The following is an 18,312-nucleotide window of genomic DNA, read 5'->3' as shown; positions in this document are numbered from 1 at the left end:
AGATCAGGTATGGCAGGGTAGTTAACATCTCAGCAGGACGATCAGAGGACCAAGAGCTGGCGAAAACTAAGTGCACAACTAAGTAGAAAGCAGGCTTTCTTTACACTGATAACTTATCACATGAAACTAGAAAAAAAAAAAAAGGCAAGTATTACCTCTTTTTGCTGATTAGAGACTGTTTGGATGTTTTGGGCTATGATAATTTTTTTAAAGATGTTTTTCTCTAGTAGCTATGAGACTGACATCCAAGTGCTGTGGAACTTGCGGTCCTCCTGTCCTTTACAGGCTTTGGGTCAGAACGCGCTAAAAGCTTGGTCTAGGCATCTCTGAACTGGAGGCTCGCTGTTCAGAAGCAGACAGCTAACGAAGCTGGGGTAGCAAACAGACTTGTCTGTGATAATTTCGTAATGCTAGCCAGCTTTTCATATTTGTGTATGCAGAGAAAATAACACTGACCACAGTTTGAGCTCAAGAGAGAAAGCAAAAGGAAGACTTTACTTTCTCCAGCCTGTCTAATCTTCACCTTTTGCCCCTTTATCTATGTCTATACAAAGTATGAATTTTTATCACATCTCTTACAGACTCATTGTATCGTGTCTGCAGACATGCTAAAAATGTGAAAGTTGCAGTAGCAGCAACTTATCCATTGCTATTTCATTGCTATGTCTTCCAAATTTTAGATGCCTCTATACTTTGAAACTTACTCATGATGCTTTAAGGCCTTTTTCAACTGAACTTGAAATAAAAAAGAAATACAGGTTATTTTTTTATATAAAAGCCACTTAAAAGAATCCAACATCAACGGAACAGCAATTGTATGAAAGAAATTGGCAGATTATTAAATACTATCTATTTTCACAGTTGATTAGCACTATGTTATATAGTGCAGGTGTTTGTTACACCTGTGTGCAAAAATCCCCAGGCTTCCGTGTCAGCCTTTGGACTGATATTGTCACTACCATGGTGCAGTGGCCTAATGTTAATATACTGAAGTGTAATATTAGGCAATGTTAAGCATACGGGGAATTCTGTCATCTTCAAAACTAGTGGAATTGTTTTCTTTCTACAGTAGTTCTGTCCATTGTGTTTCTTTGTTTTCAGTTTGCGAAGGGTAACCATTGCTGCAGCTCATACCCTTAATTTCCAATAGACTTCTTAGCAGTTTTGGTGCTGGGCAAATCCAATGACCAGTCATCACTAAAATTGAAATGAAAATAAGAAAGGTGTTACATGGGCTTATTTTGAGCATTAATGATAGGTAAAGTTGCTAAGAGGTTCTTTCAGTGACTAGGAAAAGTGCATTCAGGTATTTGGTTATTAAAATACCTCATATACATATAATACATATAATATTATTGAACTTCATAAAGTAGCTGTGGTAATAATCCACTGCGCAAAGAAAGAAATGTTCAAACACTTTAAATACTACTATTTTTTACAAAAGTCTTTCCCTTAAGTAACTAAGTCTCACTGAACTCTTAAAAGGTGTCTGAATATCTAAGATTATTTCCAGTTTACAGAGGAAGAGGCAGGGATCACAGATTCCCTGCTGTGAAGAAGTTAGTGGAAGAGCTTTCTGAGCCCAGAAAGCAGTCAATGTTAGCTTTCTTTCATTTATTCCTCTTCTTTAGCCACCACACAGCAGTTCTCTCTTCCAGTTCACTTCAGCTTCAGACAGAACTGCTAACACATACTGATGAGTTTTTAATGAAGCATTTTTATAGTTTTCTTTCTACATTTGAAAAGTGTCTGGCATTTTTGTATGTCATGGCATAATATTAAATCAATAAGACTTTACAGATGATACTTGATAATAGGATCTTGCCTCACAGAGCTTAAAATTTTTATTAGTGTTTATAGTATTGGTTTGAGGTATTTCACATAACGTTTCCCTGGGCAACTGTTAGGAGGGATTTAAATTTTTAACATATGTGGCTGTGCACACTAATATAACACATGATTTTACCATTACTATCTGTATGTCCTTTTTTTTTAATCATTTCCTTATACAAAATAATGTTCCTTTTGGAGAGGATCCTTGTAGCTGACAGGCTTTGCCTATGAAATCCCCCAGAGGAGGAGTCCAAGCTGGATGGGTGGCAACGTCTAATAAACTTTTAACCTTTTTTTGTGCAGGGGTTGTGGGGGACAGAGGGGAAGCTCACCGTGAAATCCTGCAGGGATGTTTCATCCGATATAAATGGCTTTTCAAACCTGGCCATTTTACAGACATGCAAACACCTCTCCTGGAAGTTTGTGTCTACCGGGAGCTTCTGCAGATGGGAAACTGTCAGGAGGGTTTAGTTTAGGTTTCTAACAGAGATGAACGGAAGAAGGCAAAGGGGTTCAAACATGATTGCTCTCTGCTGGAACTGATGTGATGTTCTTTGCTTTGGTATTCTTTTCTTTGTTTAGCTTCTGTCCTGTATATTATACTTTCCATTAAATAGGGATCCCTAAACTCTGTCTTTTTTTTTTTTTATTATTATTATTACCTATCCTGTTTCCTATTTTAAAATCATTTAACCTTCTCAATCCACTCAGTGAATATGCTATGAACAATAACACATGGTGGTCACCTCTTGGTAATGTCTGTTATGTAAAGAAGAGATACAAGAGATTTCTTATCCATGTTTTAGGGCCATGCATGGACACAGTTCACCTTTCACTCACAGTAACATGCTGCTCTCAGAAGATGACAAATGTACCTAGGAACTTTTTTCTTTTATTAACCTGTGGTAACCAGAGTACAAGTTCCTGAATTAGCTTATCAGCACTGACTATGTGTTGATTTATAAATGACTGTGGGAGAATGCCTTTGGAAACTTTTGAAAACTTCAGCTGTGATTGACTCTAAAAGACATCTTTGGCAGCTAAAAATAAAGAGAAGACCTTTTATATTCTTTGTTTAGTGAACAGATGCAATTTTGAAAGGCTGTTTAGTGTGTTAGATATTCAGAACTTGCTATGTGCTTTACCTAATTATCCCTCATACTTCCCATTTAAAGGATGGAGAAACTGTGGTTGGCAAAAGAAGTAATTCCCTGGGAGCACTAAAGAAGCTCTTGATCCTTTGAGTAGGGCAGCAGTCTGGCTGTTTTCCAACCAGCTGGCTGACTTTACGTGTTGATTTCTATAAGAGGTACAACTCAAGTGCAGACTGACCTATGTGTGGTCAGTCTATGACAGTCATTTGTCCAAGGTAGCCTTTTCTTTGTATATCAGAGGCAGCCTTTCTCTATCAAGGTGATCCATGCAGATTTGCTTCTTGTTCATGTGGAATATAGTTGACTTGAGAAGTTCTGGGTGTATTCTTTCTTTTTAATTCTGTTTTTATTTTTCTAACCAACATGAAAAATGTGCAACAATTCAAACCTGCACCTAGGGGAATCCTATTCCCAGTCACAATGTTTCTTCTTTGTCCAATGTTGTCTTCCTGAAAGAAATGAAGGTCTTTGCAAAAGCAAAACTTAAACAAACTGTTCAAGTTATGAATACTAGTCACTGGTTTTGAGACCTTTACTGGCAGGCAAACAAAGCAAAGAACTAAGTCTTTCTATCAAACGTCGTATTTTGGAATTTGTGTGACTAGATGATAGTAAAACATCAAAGCTTTTTCATTTGTGGCAAATTAGTACAGTCTCGATTAATACAGAAGTAAATTAAGATACTGGCTATGAAGGGAATTAAATGTGTATAAGAGCTAGCTATGTGATAGCTGAAATACAGGGTAGAGAAAGGGGTTCTGATTTTTTCAAATACCTGCATCTCCTTCTTTTACCTTCTTTAATGTATTTGGTTTTTAACAACTCTATTGATTTCCTGCCTGACGTAACAGACTTTTCAAGCAATAGAGGTTTTCATGTGAAAAGCTCACCTTAAGACATAGTAATTTCAAGCAACCACATTTAAGGTCCCTGGAAGGACCCTTATTCTCTTCAGAGCAGGGATCACGTTACATACTAGGCTTTTGAAAAGCAACAACACCACTGCCAAAGTGTCTCTACCCTTAGAGACTTCTCACGTATCGCGTAGCCTTTTTGCTGTCAAATTCCATTGGAGTGCAAATAGTTCTAGTCCCTGCTAGGGCTGATGTCACTGAACCGAGTGCATTTAGGATGCGCATCTCTATATTCCCTTCATTTGGAAACAGATGTATATATATAAAGAATGGATCAAAGGCATTTTTCTTCCTAAATAATTTGGATGTCTCTTTCCTCTGTTTTAGTCAAATGTATGAGAGTAGTTTATAAATTATTTGGGCTGGAGTTGCCAAACTTGGCTGTATATCTGAGTAGTCTGGATGGGAAGCCTTTGCAACTGATATTGTCCTCAAGCAGCTGATCATCAGAGCATTTCCTTCCCCTACCCAAACCAGCAAAATGACCACATCCAGCAGGCTTTGCAAAACCAAGGGCCTGATAATGGAATGGAACCCCCCAAAATTCTTCATGTTGCAAGCAGTGATGTCAGCACATCTGAAAGTTTTAACATCATGGATATGAAGTTTGCCTTCCTTGAGCAGAAAATAGATAAGCTGTTGACTCTGCAAGACAATGTCCTTAAGAAGCTTAACAGCGTTTCCCAAGAAATCTGTTGCATTGAAAAAGACATTAAGATTGTAAAGGCAGAAAGATCTGAACCTGGACCAAGGATGGAAAGAAACAAAAATCTGAGAAGTAATGAAATGAAGAGGCTTTGCGTTAAAATGCAAAAATCTCTTTCTGATATAAACAGGAATGCAGAGTGGCAGGTTAAAAGACTAGATGGACTGGAACAAAGTGTTTCTGGACTACAGAAGCTTGTAGGGCCTCTGGTTGAGAAGGTTAAAACATTAGTCATTCATAATTCAAGTGTAAAGCACCATGTTCAAAAACGTAAGCTTTGCAAGGCGGGTGATTATACAAAAGAAGCTGGACATCTTTTTAGCATGCAGATTTTCTCGAAGAAAACAGCTGATGCCCTGCTCAAGAAGAAAAGTGAAAAGGTGAGCCCAGGTTTGTGTTTTGTCTTGTCAGGAATCATTGCAAGCTACAGATATGTTCTGCTATATGCTTAGCTTTTTCATTTCATTAGCATTTAAGAGAGAACAACCAATATGCTCTAAAAATGAAAACTATTAGAACAAACTGAGCAAGTTCCAGTGGAAAAGATATAGAAAATCTACTGAGTGATAAATACCTTCATTTTTTTTCTAATTATTTCCTTGCAGTTGTAAAACATAACTAGGGTTCACTGCCATGGGTGACAAAGGTTGTCACAGACTTCAGGAGGCTTGGGTCCTGGCTACACATTTTACTGTGATCTTCTCTGGATTTATAATTAGCTGGGGGAATCAAGTTGTAGTAGTCATGTTATATGCAATGGGGTCTAGAGCTTAGCGAAACTGGTAAAAATCCTTTCTGGGTCAGGGCATGTACACATATATGTCCCTTATGTCAAAAAACAACTTAAGTGTGCTGTTCCAATCTGGTATTTCTGCTGACATCAGTGGGGAGAGGGGGACTTCTAAACTGGGATCTGAGGTAGGGTTACCGTAACTGGAGCTGTGGCTTGTGTAAACTTCCTCAGGGGAAAAAAATGCCTGTGTCACTGTAACGAGAGTTTTGTCATGTTCTTTACAGGTCAGATTAAAAGACCACAAAAATCTCTTGAAAGGCTCCGTTGATCATAATAGGCTTCTGTAAGGCAATTTAACTATTCTTTGTTTGGTAAAGAAGCCCAGTAGCATTAGAAAATTAAGGAATTCCTTCTGACAAAGTGCATTGATATTTAATTAACCTACAATGAACCAAAAAGGTTGCCTTTCATATTCTTTTCTGCTTTTGTTTTACCTTCAAAAAAGTCACATACAAGCTTTACTTTTTGATACATTTTAAGACTAATTCTTGAGGTTTTTTTTCTAAAGTTTTTGAGCAGGTGTGAAGGTGTTATTGGAAATGGCATTCCTTGAAAAAAGAAGCACCCACTATTACTCAGACTGGTCTTGTCAGCAAACCAGGTGCTTTTCAGTTTGGTTACTCTTAGGCAGCCTCATTTCTCAGGTAGGCAAGAAGCGTTTGAGCCATCGTAGGAAATTATAAAAATAGCATTCAGTGCTGAGTAGCAGCAGAGGAGCATCTTGTAAAGCTCTGTCAGCTGTACTGGCTGATCTGTCTCTATGTAATGATATAAAATGTGCAGCCTTGTTTCCAGAGCATCATTAACTGAAGGGAAAAGTTGCTGCCCTGCCAAAGGAGACCAATAATAAAAGTGGTTTTTACAGGCCCTTCTTGAACACCATGTTGGGCTGGTTTCAGTAAAGGATTTTTAACAAAAGAGAAGTTTTCTTCTTTTATACCATTACTTTGATGAGAAAAGATTAGTTATTTTGAGCATCTGAGTTTAGGGCTTCTTTTACTTTTAAAAATATCAATGAAAACATCTGTTGTAAAAGCCCCATTGTAGTGAGACCTACAGGCCATCTCTGCAGTGCTGTGATCACTGCAGTTTGTGGCAGAGCTCTACTTGTCTTGGTGAAATTACATATTCATCTAAAGTAGTTATAAATATAAACTGAATCAGGCCTGGGATGTTAATGAACTGGCAGCTCCTGGAGGCCCAGGTAGGTGCGAGGCTCTCTGCACTAAAAATACAACGTAAGAGAAAGGAGGGGACTGTGTGGGTTTTGCTGGTGAGTTTAGGGGAGCCAGTGGGTGTAGTGGAAGGGGCAGGTCAGAGGAGGTGGTCGTGCTCCTGGCAGGCCAGAGGGGAGCCAGGATAGCAGAGACGCAGATGCCTAGTGGAGAGGTCAAAGCTGCAAAGGGCCTGGAAGCAGAGGGTAGGGGGCTTGAACATGGTGGAAACAGAGGCAGCCTACTGACAAAGACCCAAAGAGGAGAGGGGTGAGCGGAGTCTCTGTCTTTTCCCAACAGCAGCTCCATTTTTAATCCCTTCACTGATTCATTTTTGTTTAGGCAGATTCTCGGCGATGCTGAGTGGACTTGGTAGGAGCTTGTGTAGCAGGAGGGCTTCGGCAAGGCGGCACGAGCATATCTGGAATCATGCTGGTGATATTATTACATCGTTAATATTTTGTTTGTTTTATGAGATAGCATACATATGTTAGCTTGTCATTACCTTCCTCTCTGTGTGTTTGATTTATTAGTAAAGCACCATCATAAAATTATCAAGCTATCCTGTGAACAACAGCTGGCTTTAGTAAACACTTAGTCATCTTGGGTTTAAGTAAAAACAGACTTGAATTCAGCCCTGCATTAAGAATAATAGAATATGGTATGATACCCTTTAGCAGAGACTGCTGAGCTTGGCTGTCAGTTTAGTAGGAGCCAGTATTAACCAGCATTCAGGGCAGACTCACCTCTGCCTGAGGGGTAGGAACAGCATCTCTGAGCAAGCTAGTGAAAAGACTGGTCCATGAGACACTGTGAAGTTGGTTGCATGTGGGTCTGCCTGCCACGTATTCAAGCTGGATTTACAAGTGAGGTTTTAAATTGCTGTGACAAAAGCAAAAAGAAAAGCAAAGGAATAGAGAAATAGGGGATCTCACCCTTGCAGAGTTCTACACCTGAAATGTGCCACTGATACCTGGTGGCATAGCAATGAACAAACCTACCTGATTATGCAGAAATCAATCCTTGCTTCTTTAAACACCGTCCTTATCACTTATCTAGTCCCCACCTGACGACAATTTTGAACAATGCTGATGCTGCAGAAGTGCTGCCTGCCAGGCAGTAAAACCAACATCTGTTTTATCCGAGGAGAACTCCGTATGGCAACACTGAGCAACTCTGCAATCACTTTAGACATACATAGTCCTATTCTGTTTCCTTATGGCTGTGAGCAAGGTCATCCATTCACTACAGCTAATTTGGAAGGACAGTATCCTCTTTTGTGTGCTGCTGGAGATGGTTGGGTATTTTGGATGATGTGCCTATTTGTCATCCACCCTGCCCTAACTACAAGCAAATGCTGCCTCTTAGTTCTAATGGCTGAGCTGTCTGACAAATACTTGGCTGTCCCCAGCCTGGTTCCGCAAAATAATGCAGTCATTCTTATTTACTAGTAGATGATGCCATAGGGGGCCATGGATGCATCTGGATAAGGCAGTGGATTTTGTTTACATACTGCTTAATCACCTGCCTTCCCATCCTTCCCTCTTTAGAGAGGTGCTGCTCTTTGCTTTATTAATTGTAGGATTGTTTTTAATTTTTTCCTAACTAGCTGGTTTTACCAACTTGATTAAGTAGAGAACAGTGGAAAAGGCAGAACAACAGGGATGGAAGAGGGGGAATGGGAGAGAGGTAAAGAGGGGATGATAAGCAGCTGGGTGTGTAATCTCTCTGCTGGCTTCACCAGCAGCTGGAACAGTTTCCAGATCATAGGCTCCACAGGGACTTTTTGTGCTCTGCAAAATACAGGGATCACTCTCCTATGAAGCAAAATTTCTGCTTTCCTGCCTTTTACTGCCATGCTGAAATACCTCCACTGCCTCATACAGGTTAGTTTATTTCTGGTTTGGGTTGGAGTTATAATATTGCGTAGCCTGTAGACACTTCATGCTTTGTCAGTGCTGCCAAATGTCTCCCGGCCGTTTTCCACCGAGTGCAGCATGACCCTATCACCACATGGCTGAGAGGAGTAGCATGTATTACTTGTCGTTTTAAGTTATTTTCTCACTACTACTGCCCAGGGAAATCAGCAGTTCTACAGCAAGGGTCTTTAAAAGTCTTGAGGTTTTCCTCAAATTCACCTTTTTAAGTAGGTTGTGATAATCCTGTTGCAAAATGACTCTGTAACTCAATTTTCAGTCTTATTCCTTGCACTTATAAAGAAAGGGAGTAAAATAATACTTCACTTATATCCTCCAAATTAAACAGTTTAGAGATTCTATACTATTAACCTGTGAATACTCACCGGGAGAGTCAGAAAATCCCTTTTGTTGCCATCGTAAAGCGGTGTTGAACTTTCTGCAGTTGCCTGCAGGTTGCTGTAACTTCAGTCTCCTGCCATTTCTACAGGCTTTGCCATAGGACTATTAACTATTACCAGTTTGAGGCTGTTTCCCACACTAAAAACACCCCAGCAGCAGGAGCTGGGCTTTCTCTTTGAACCCTCTGTCTCTCCCATGCAGGTATCACACTGCAATTGCAACTCACTGGCTGCTTTAGGAGTGAAATTGCTGTTTGCCATGTTGTGTTTTAAGATCCATTCAGCCTCAGTCTGTAACCCTTCTTCTGATTCCTTCATTTTGCCTACAAATACTAACGGGTCCCTTATGCATTATTTGAATTCTCTCCAGATTGGCCATGTTCTGTGTATTTTTCACATGCCAGCCAAATAGGCAGGAATTGTTTGATTTTCTTTTTTTTCATCTGTCTGCAAGAGTTTCTGCTGTCCTTGGTGGTTTGGAGGGTAGAGGCTTTCTGCAGAATCTCAGCAGATGGGTTGTCTGCTGCTTAGGCAATGCAGCCAGTTGGTGCCTTTGTCTGCTGTTATGCTTGGGAATGCTCTTCTTCCCCTCAGGACTGATGCCTTTGCCTAAATATGTCCTTGGTAGAGGTATTCCAGTAGTTGAGTAAGCTATAATATATTATTATTAAGTTAATATAAAGAGTTATAATTCTTTCTCTGACTTTCTCTGTCTATAAAACTGGTATGTTTTCTCCAGACAAGATATTTTCATCTTGTTTTTCCCCATTTTCCCCCTTACTGGTAGCCATAGGTGTTTCATACCCTTCCAATTCAGAATGCTGTTTAATTTTGCTTTCATTTAGCCTCTGAAATTGCTGTCTGCTCTACAATATTCCCTGGGTATGATTCTGCCCAGGGCACTGTTGTGGTTTTTCTCTCTCTACAACTCTGAGGAATGTGTGGAATCAAATCAGGCACAGATGATTTCTAAATACCTGCACGCCACTTCAGATGGCTTATGGCCTTAACGCCTGCATGTTACAGCTGTTTTAGGAATCCGTTAGAATTTCTTTGCAAAATTAGAGAGACGAGAGACCTCATGATGATGAAGACATAACTGGTAAGTCCAGGAGAGTAAGACAAGACAGGTCATCAGAGAGCAGTCCTGTAAAAGCAGAAGGTTCCTTGAAGAGGTGATACAGTGGTAGGAGGAGTTTGCTGAGGCAAGAGGTCTTTACCCACTCCAGTCATCTAAAATCCACCTTTTGTCATCAGATATCATAGCCATGCAATCCGTTTTCAGGTGAGGACCCCTTGCAGCCCCTGTCAGAAGTCAGACACATCTGCCAGTATTAAGGGTACCACACTTGAATGCCTGCTCTGGTGAGAGTGCCATTGCAACTAAATGCAAGGTCTCCACCACACTGGCTTTTGATGACAAGGGTAGCCGCTCTGGAACGTGATCAATTTGGAGCCATCCTGGCAGCTCCCTGGGTTTTGCACACATGTGCACCAGTGAGGGGGAGAGGTGGTGGGTGGCTGCGCAACAGCCCCAGCAGAGCCTGGGTAGAGTCCCACCACATTCCATTTGCTGAGTGCTACCTGCATGGTGAGGTGCCACAGCAGGAGGTCTGTCTATAAAGGGGAAACAAAGAAATTCCAGGTCTTTCCCCTCCATCTAAACCCCCTTCTTGTTAAGTGAAGTGCGTTATTAGGAAACCTGGATTTCGGGAGTCCAATTCAACGTGAGTCATCAAAGCTGTAGGGGATGATTTCTGAAGTTCATAACCCTTTGGAAATCTCCCAAGAGTGTGATTTCCCAAAAGCAACCTAGGAAGGGCTGTTCAAGAATTCTGAAGATATTTGCTATTCATATCATGGCATGCTTAGCTTAGATAAATTAGTAGAGCTGAGAAATACTCTCTTAACAATGAGGCTACTTAACTGATACTGTAGCAAAAAATTGCCTGAGTAGTTTGATAGATGGGTGGTTTATGCCTGTGTTTAAAAAGATCTGTCACTGATTCGTCTTTCAAGCTGGATTTTTTTCCTCCTTTTTCACTGTGTCCCTTGTGGAGCCCACTTTAGAGGATGAGCCATTTAATGGTAATGGGGAAAATGTGGGGAAGAGCACCTAGAAAATTTGGGGGTTATGGCAAAGGTGTATGTGAAGCACAAGTGCACCTGTGAAGCGCATGGGACATTGTCAGTCATCACATGTGCGAGGGCATTGAGCAGTACAGAGAAGGGGTAGACGTGAGGCTGTCCGATGTGTTGGTAAGACAAGCAGCCAGAGTCACCAGTGGTTGTGCTTGCCTGATGTTGCCCCTGATTTGTTCAGGTGAGAAACCCAAAAGGGGTAGTAACAGGTTGATTTGATTTCAGATGCAGTGTGTCAAAGTGAGGTAATGCTGAATGCTCTGGTATTAGGAGGTGGATTGGTAGCCTCAGATTTGTTGGTCATTATTACAGGCCTCTGTGTATTCCAGAGACATTAAAATCATACCAATCAATGGAGTTAAAAAAATCTACCTCCAAACCTGCTCTTATCCCTTATGACGACTGTTAAATGACAGTGACTGGACCTCAAGGCAAAAGTAAAGATGTTTAAAAGCAGCCTGTTACTGTTAGTGCAGTATGCTGTGCCTTCACCATAGCAGGTGGCATGCTGGAGGCCACGGGCTCTGTCAGGAGCCTGGTTGCGTGAAAGCCTCTTCTGCTCTTCACTGTAAGACTACCTGTTGTGAGAAGGCATGGCCTGGCAGGAGGAGGCATCCATTTGAAACAGGACAGCCGCTGCTTCTCCAGTGCAGCGGGTGGGAAGTCAAAAAACTGAAGAGGGGAGTGGATAAGGCTTTGGTTTCACTGATTTTCAGCTTCTCACCTAGGATGGTGTTATTCCAAGGGATTTTTCAGTATTTAGTATGCGTTTTCGTGCGAGGTTGTTACCTCATTACCAATGTATTTTCAAGGCAGGAGGTCACACAGAAATTCTCTTGTATTTCCTAGTGGGGGAATCACGATTTTCATGGCCTGTAGGCTATTTTCTTGCGTGATTAAAAGGTACTTGTGACTTGAGCTTGGTTTATACCTAAGAATGATTTCTTTATCTAGTTTAGGGAGCTATATAAAGATTGTGGAGGAGTCAAAATCTTTGGCTGAAGGTGCCAGAGTTTGTGTAGTGTAGCAAAAAATAATGACACAGAAGCAGATGTACTGCCTGCCAGTACAAGCAAAATTCCTATGTGTACATTTTGTATCATTTATAAGTTTGTATCAGAAATACATTCACTGAATATTTTACATTGCTGGGGGGAAAAAACACCGTGTGTATTTAAGAGAAACACAAAAGGGAAGAAGGGGATGGTTTCCAGCTTTGTGAGACAGCACAGGAGGCATCACCACACATGTTGCCCCAAGGTCTCTGTCATATGTGGTGCATCCTCCTATGTACCAATGTGGAGATACTGGGAGCATCCACAGTACTGTGTTCAGCTGGCAAAGCCCATAGCTGGTTTCTGGCTGTTAGTGAAATGAATTCATCACAAAGCTCAAGTAACTTAATCATGTTGATAAATGGATGGTGATCAGGTCTTACACAAAACCAGGCTATCTTGCCATAATAAAACTCTGCAAAGTATCTTAAGAACATGAGAAAGAGACACCGAGTGAGAAATGTGGTTTAGGCATATGCAAAGTTTTGTGTCTCGGTATCTGCTGACTGAAGTTGAGAATAGTGTCTTGACATCAAATGAAATGTGATGGGGTGATAAAGGACCTCTAACTAAAAGGTCGGGGCTGCTTCGTGAGGCCATTCATTACAAAAATTTTTGCAGTAGGAAAAAAAAAATCAAAGAGTTTTATTAGGTGAATAAAAAGAATTTGAAAGTTAGCTGAGAAAACATTCCAAGGGTAGGACTGCTGCAGTATAAAGAAGGAATTTAACTAAGTACAGCTCATTAAAAAGGAGTCAGTTGTCTATAAAAAACATTAATTTCTCACTGCATTTGAAATTTCTGTTAAAATATGTTATATTTATATATACAATTGCTTATTGCTTAATTTCTGCAGGTTTCTAAAGTCAATTTAAATAATTTCCAGAAGTGGGGTTTTTTCCATTGATCTATACTGAAGTTTTAGCCTCTGGAGTATCTTGTATTATTCTGTTATCATCACGTGGGCTTTTATTCTGTCTTTATTACTTTGGATCTTGCAATACTCTGTATGAAAGAATATGTTTAAGTCTGGAAAAAGTATTTTTTAAGACACAATACCCCTTGTGTATGTACAGACACCTTTTTGCTTTGGTATATTTTGCAGGGTCACAAGGCAACCTTTTGTATTTAACCTTTTGTGGAATTAAAATGAAAACTTGATTGAAAGCTTTTGGCTTGTATGAGTCAGAAAGATGACTGTAGTGCATTAACCTTATTGTGCATATTCAAGTCATTAAAGAAGGGGGAAAAAATAAGGTGAAGGCATAGTTTCCACTAAGAAATATTGATCCCTATAACTTTAGAAATTATGGACTGGAAAAAAGTCACATGTCACCAAAGTTCATTAAGAATAATACATAAATAAATAAAATTCCATGAAGTTCAAGGGATTAAGTTCAGAAGACCCTTGAGAAAGCAGTGCTAGCAGACTGAAGGAAGAGGAGTGTTATGAAGAGTACTTGAGTGGGACGGAAGTTGTTAACAAACCACCATGCCTTTCGGATGAGATTTTCAGAAGAACGTGGTGGTGCTCGCAACCTCTGGGCTCTTGGAGCAGCTGGCTCAACTTTCTGGGGTCAGACATTGTGGGGGCACGTACCCCCAACAAACTACAGGGAGGTCTTTGTGCCTCCCATGGTGTGCAGCCAGCCGGGAGGGATGTGGTGACTTCTGTCAGCTCCAGAAAACCTGTTGCAATCCCACCCTTTACAGGGAAGAAATAATGAGAGTTTGTGTTTTTATTGCCAGGTCAAGATTTGACAAGTTGAAGTCACATGTTTCTACAAATAGCAAAACGAGGAGACAACTGGGATGCTCATATATAGACTACTCATGTGTCTACACATAGTCCAATATCTAGTCCTCCTGCTTTTATTTCTTATTCTAGTGCACTACTGACCCTATATTTATTACAAATAGCTGCATTTATAGATTCTGAAGGACATCAGTAAACATTACATTTGTATTCTTTTTTTTTTTCTTCCCTCGTTTAAATTAGTATGAGCTCCTCATCTGCTGTTAAAATGTGAGAGAGCAGAAACGATGCTTGAATAAACACTGTAGTAATTTATGTAACACCCTGGCAGTTTCAGATATTCGGCATCGTCCAGTGTTCCACCAGATTTTCAAAAGCTGGCTTCTGTATTTCACACCTGCAAACTACAGCAATATTTAGTCGGAAGCTCTGTGTGCCTGCAATTAATTCTGAATGCAGAAGTGAAAGCTGGCCCCATGCATCAAAGAGCTTGGAGGCCGTTTCTCTGCTTATTTGCTCAGCTGACTGTATTTGATCAGAGCTGATGTCCTCAGCAGTATGGTGAGGTTGACATACTTACAGGAATCCAATTGCATTACTAATTGCAGTCACATTGCAGAATGAATAAGGCTGAGGCTTTTCCCTACTTCTTTTAGTTCTTTTCACCATTAAAAAAACAGAATGAGCATTGGTTGATGCCCTGTGATTCATCTGGAACTGTGACATTTATATTTAAGTTCTGTGTGAACAAGGCTTCAATTTATATTTCAAAGGTACTTACCTAGTTGTATTTGGGCCTTTTTCATTTTGCGGTTTGCAGCTTCCTGGGACCAACTGCATCCCAAATAGTTGTCAGTCTCAGTTCTTTTGCTTATGTTACAGTTTCTTTCTTTCCCATTTTTCTCAACTGTTTTTGCTTCTCATGGAGTTTCCTTTCCCTTGAACTCTATAGCGTGTACACATTGTTTTAATTTCATGCCTGTTTTCTATATGGCCTGATGAAATTAAAACAAAACTAAAAAAAAAGCATAAAAAATGCAGAGGGCTTACCAGAACAAATGTTTAGTAATAGAACTGATTCACACTCAGAGTACAACATGAGTAAGCCATGGGACTGCTTGCATGATTAAGACACTCAAAATTAAGTGCCTGGCCCTGTATATTTTGTGGAAATATATATTACACTGGTTCAGCTGGTAGCTCAAAGACCAAAAATAGTCTCCCTGGAAAACGTTTGGAGGTATCTGCATTTTTCACACCCTGTGGATCTATTACTAATAATGATAGTGCCAGTTTCATAGTACTGTGAGAGGAAGAAGGCAGGTGGAAAAGGAGCCCCGAGCAACAGCAGACACCATGGTTTACAGTGGTCACCGTCCTACTACAAATCTAGGAGAGGCCGATGAAAAATCATGCTGAGCAAATGGCATAGGAATATGAGTAAATAGCCATAAAGCTAACAGTAATAGTTTTTACGAGGAGCTGGCTCGGTATAACGCACCTCTAGATGTCACTGTAACATTGTAAAACATAGATAAAAGCAAGCTCTGAAGCTGACATGGTTTATATGCTCTGATTCCTGGTAACTGTTTTGGTCAGCCTGTAATAAATTATTGGATCATTAAAAATGCTGTTACCAGGTGTTGATTAACACCAAAAAAGTTTTTGAAATCTGTCAGTAATACTGTTAGTGAACATTTTACTAGAATATTAAATATTACTGGCTTTGGTTTAACTAACCTAGTTTTTAACAGCAAAAGCTAGTGCAGGGCAACAGCTCATTTCTGGATGTTTTTTTCTTTCAGTCCCTGAGGCTCCATCCTGATCTTTTCTGGGTTGTGTTTATGCCAACACCGATGTTGATTACAACTGAGATAATTTCTCTTGCTTTACAGTGCTACCAATCTGATCAGCTTGGTAGTGATTAAAATAAGGACCATCATTTATAGGAAAAACGTGTTAGAACAGAGTACTTGCATTTGACTAAGACAAATCATGCTGCAATTTCATGAGGAACAGTACAACACAAACACTGTATACACTGACCAATACGTCAATTGCCTTCTCCACAGGCCATCAAAGAAAAGTCACATTTGAATGAGACGGGAACAAAAGAGAAGAAGCCACCAGATTCAACAGGTTAGAATATTTTTGTCCTGATCATTTTCCATTTCCTAAGGGTACAACTGCACAGAAATAGCCATTATTCTCCTGAGCAGTTGCACTGAAGTTGGTTGGGTTACCTGTGTGCTCATCAGCCTAATTGAGAATTGTCCAAGCGATGTCAACTTGCTTTTCGCATGCCTGTGCACATGGTGGCAAACTGTTCAAAAAGTGCTTTGCATGAGGAGTTTATTAGCCTTGACTTGGCTGACAATAAATTTGAGTGAGAAAAACGTTTTCCAGTGTTGTGTCTGAAAGGAAGAGTTTGTGACCCATGATATCCCAGTTTTAAAGCTTGCTCTTGCTTTGAAGACATTTACACTGACCTTGAAAAGTGGGAGAGGAAAGTAAGTGCCTAGTTCAAAATGCAACAGAATGCCAAATGTGCAACCCTACTTTAATATTGTTACTGACCATCGGAGAATTACTGACAGATTCCTTGGTAATCTGTTTACTTACAGAGGAACCCATCCAGAAGAACCGGTCCTGCTCTCAGGAAGAAGAAGTTGATAAGCTCAACAAGGAAAATGCTGAGACAGAAAGCTCTGTTCTGCTTCAAATGGATCCTCCTAAATTTCATACTGAAGGGCCAGAGGACAAAGGAGAAAGCTTGGCTTTCGAAACCTATTACAACTACAGGAGAAGCTCTGTTCAGAAATCATTCACTACAGAAAAGCAGCAAGAAGATGCTGTTGACGATGCTTGTCGAAGGATAACTGGGCAGGAGATAGAGAGTGAGTCCCCAGGAGATGGGGAGAGGAAGGAGGAACATCAAGTGTCTGGAGATGAAAGACAAGAGGAGAGGGAGAAGGAAGGGGAGGGAAATGCTGATAAAAGCGAAAAGGAAGTTGAGGAACCACCAGCTCCTTCCCAAAATGAAGATGAGGCAGGACAAAGCCATGATCAAGAGGCACCAGAGGGAAGGTAAGGTCTGAAGCTCATTCTGCACATTCTTAAGAGACTCATGCTTTAGGAAAATGTGTAGTTCAAGTTTCAAGTCAAAGTGGATGGTTAATATAAATACTAGTGAAAATCCAGCCCCATGCAAACGTGTAAAATGAGTTTATCTCTCTGATCTGGGCTCTAAGCTGAAATTACACCCTTAAAAAAGACAGGCAAACAATCTACCGTACACGGTACTAGCAGTGTGCTTTGTTTTTTTCGCTTGGGAAATAGGTTAGGAACATCGGAATTATGTTAGGCTGTTCTCCATCTCTGAGGAGAATTCTCCCATTGTTATGTTTACATACTGCAGCATTGTATAACTTACGAGCAAAGTAAGGTTAGGTTAGGCCATGTACCAATTGGGAATTAAGTTATTGAAAAATGTAATAACTTAAGTGATAACATAAACCTGTGAAATTTTGCCCAGGCAATTAAACTGATAAATTTGTTTACTCTAATTCTTTCTTTGCTGCATTGATATATAGCCCTTCAGGGATAAACCAGTTTAAGCTCTCAGGAACAGAGTGAAATCCCAATCTATATGAACAGAGTGAAATCCCAATGCTCTCCCATCGCTTTAAAGGTGAGATTGATAGCCAAATGTTAGATTTAGAAGCACTCAGGCGAGCATTTCAGTAAAGGAGAAACATTTTGCTGTCATGATTAACTTAGGGGTCATTTTTATTTCTCAAAGTGAATGTTAAAACAGTTTATTTTACACTATGAAGCAAAATACTCTAATGTTATTTGAATGCAATACATGTGTAGGCATTTTTCACCTATGATTCTAAATTTGCTTTGCTTTAAGTGTACCCTGCTCTAATGCCATGTTTTGTCCTTGCAGGTGTAAAGGCTGCGAAAAAGGTACAGGAAATTATAGTTCAGTCACTGAGCAGACCTGCCAATTTGAGCGTAGTGGTAGCAGTAGGCATCGAGTGAATGATGAAGGCCTAATCAAAGATGACAACAAAGAGAGCAGGCTAGATGCAAGAAGTGCTGATGGCATATGCCAAACTAAAAAAGGCTCTTACAGGAAGTACTCCTAAAGGCAAAGCGTTTGATTCCACTGGTATTACAGTGATGATCAGAGAGAGACATCTATAGAAGAGAATGATTTCATGATTGTAATTAGTGGGGGAAAAAGGCGTGCATGGTAACTCTGACAGAAAGCAGTTGTTCATGGGCCACATCCTGATTCCAGCTGATGGGAAATAACACGGTTCTGTTTGCTTCCATCTTAGAGGCTTCTGTTCTGGCAGTAATTAGTCGCAACTAATTTGCTTCTACAACAACTATTTCACTAATACTCTCCTCTTTCCC

At 40.2% G+C, this 18,312-nt stretch overlaps 1 protein-coding gene across 1 annotated transcript in view; it reads left to right on the top strand.

The window, feature by feature from the left end:
- The window catches only part of MYLK4 (myosin light chain kinase family, member 4), a 56,895-nt gene that overhangs the window by 26,781 nt on the left and 11,802 nt on the right, over positions 1-18,312 (top strand). The window contains exons 3-6 of the mRNA XM_009885271.1: positions 4,341-4,987; positions 15,957-16,023; positions 16,509-16,971; positions 17,837-17,856. Coding sequence (XP_009883573.1) covers positions 4,341-4,987; positions 15,957-16,023; positions 16,509-16,971; positions 17,837-17,856 — 1,197 coding nt within the window. The remainder of the gene's footprint in view (positions 1-4,340; positions 4,988-15,956; positions 16,024-16,508; positions 16,972-17,836; positions 17,857-18,312) is intronic.

The sequence above is a fragment of the Charadrius vociferus genome, unplaced genomic scaffold (assembly GCF_000708025.1).
Source record: "Charadrius vociferus isolate BGI_N301 unplaced genomic scaffold, ASM70802v2 scaffold565, whole genome shotgun sequence".
In the NCBI taxonomy this organism is placed as follows: Eukaryota; Metazoa; Chordata; class Aves; order Charadriiformes; family Charadriidae; genus Charadrius; species Charadrius vociferus.
Note: the sequence above shows the minus strand (reverse complement) of the source record. Positions and strands in the feature narration are given on the sequence as shown.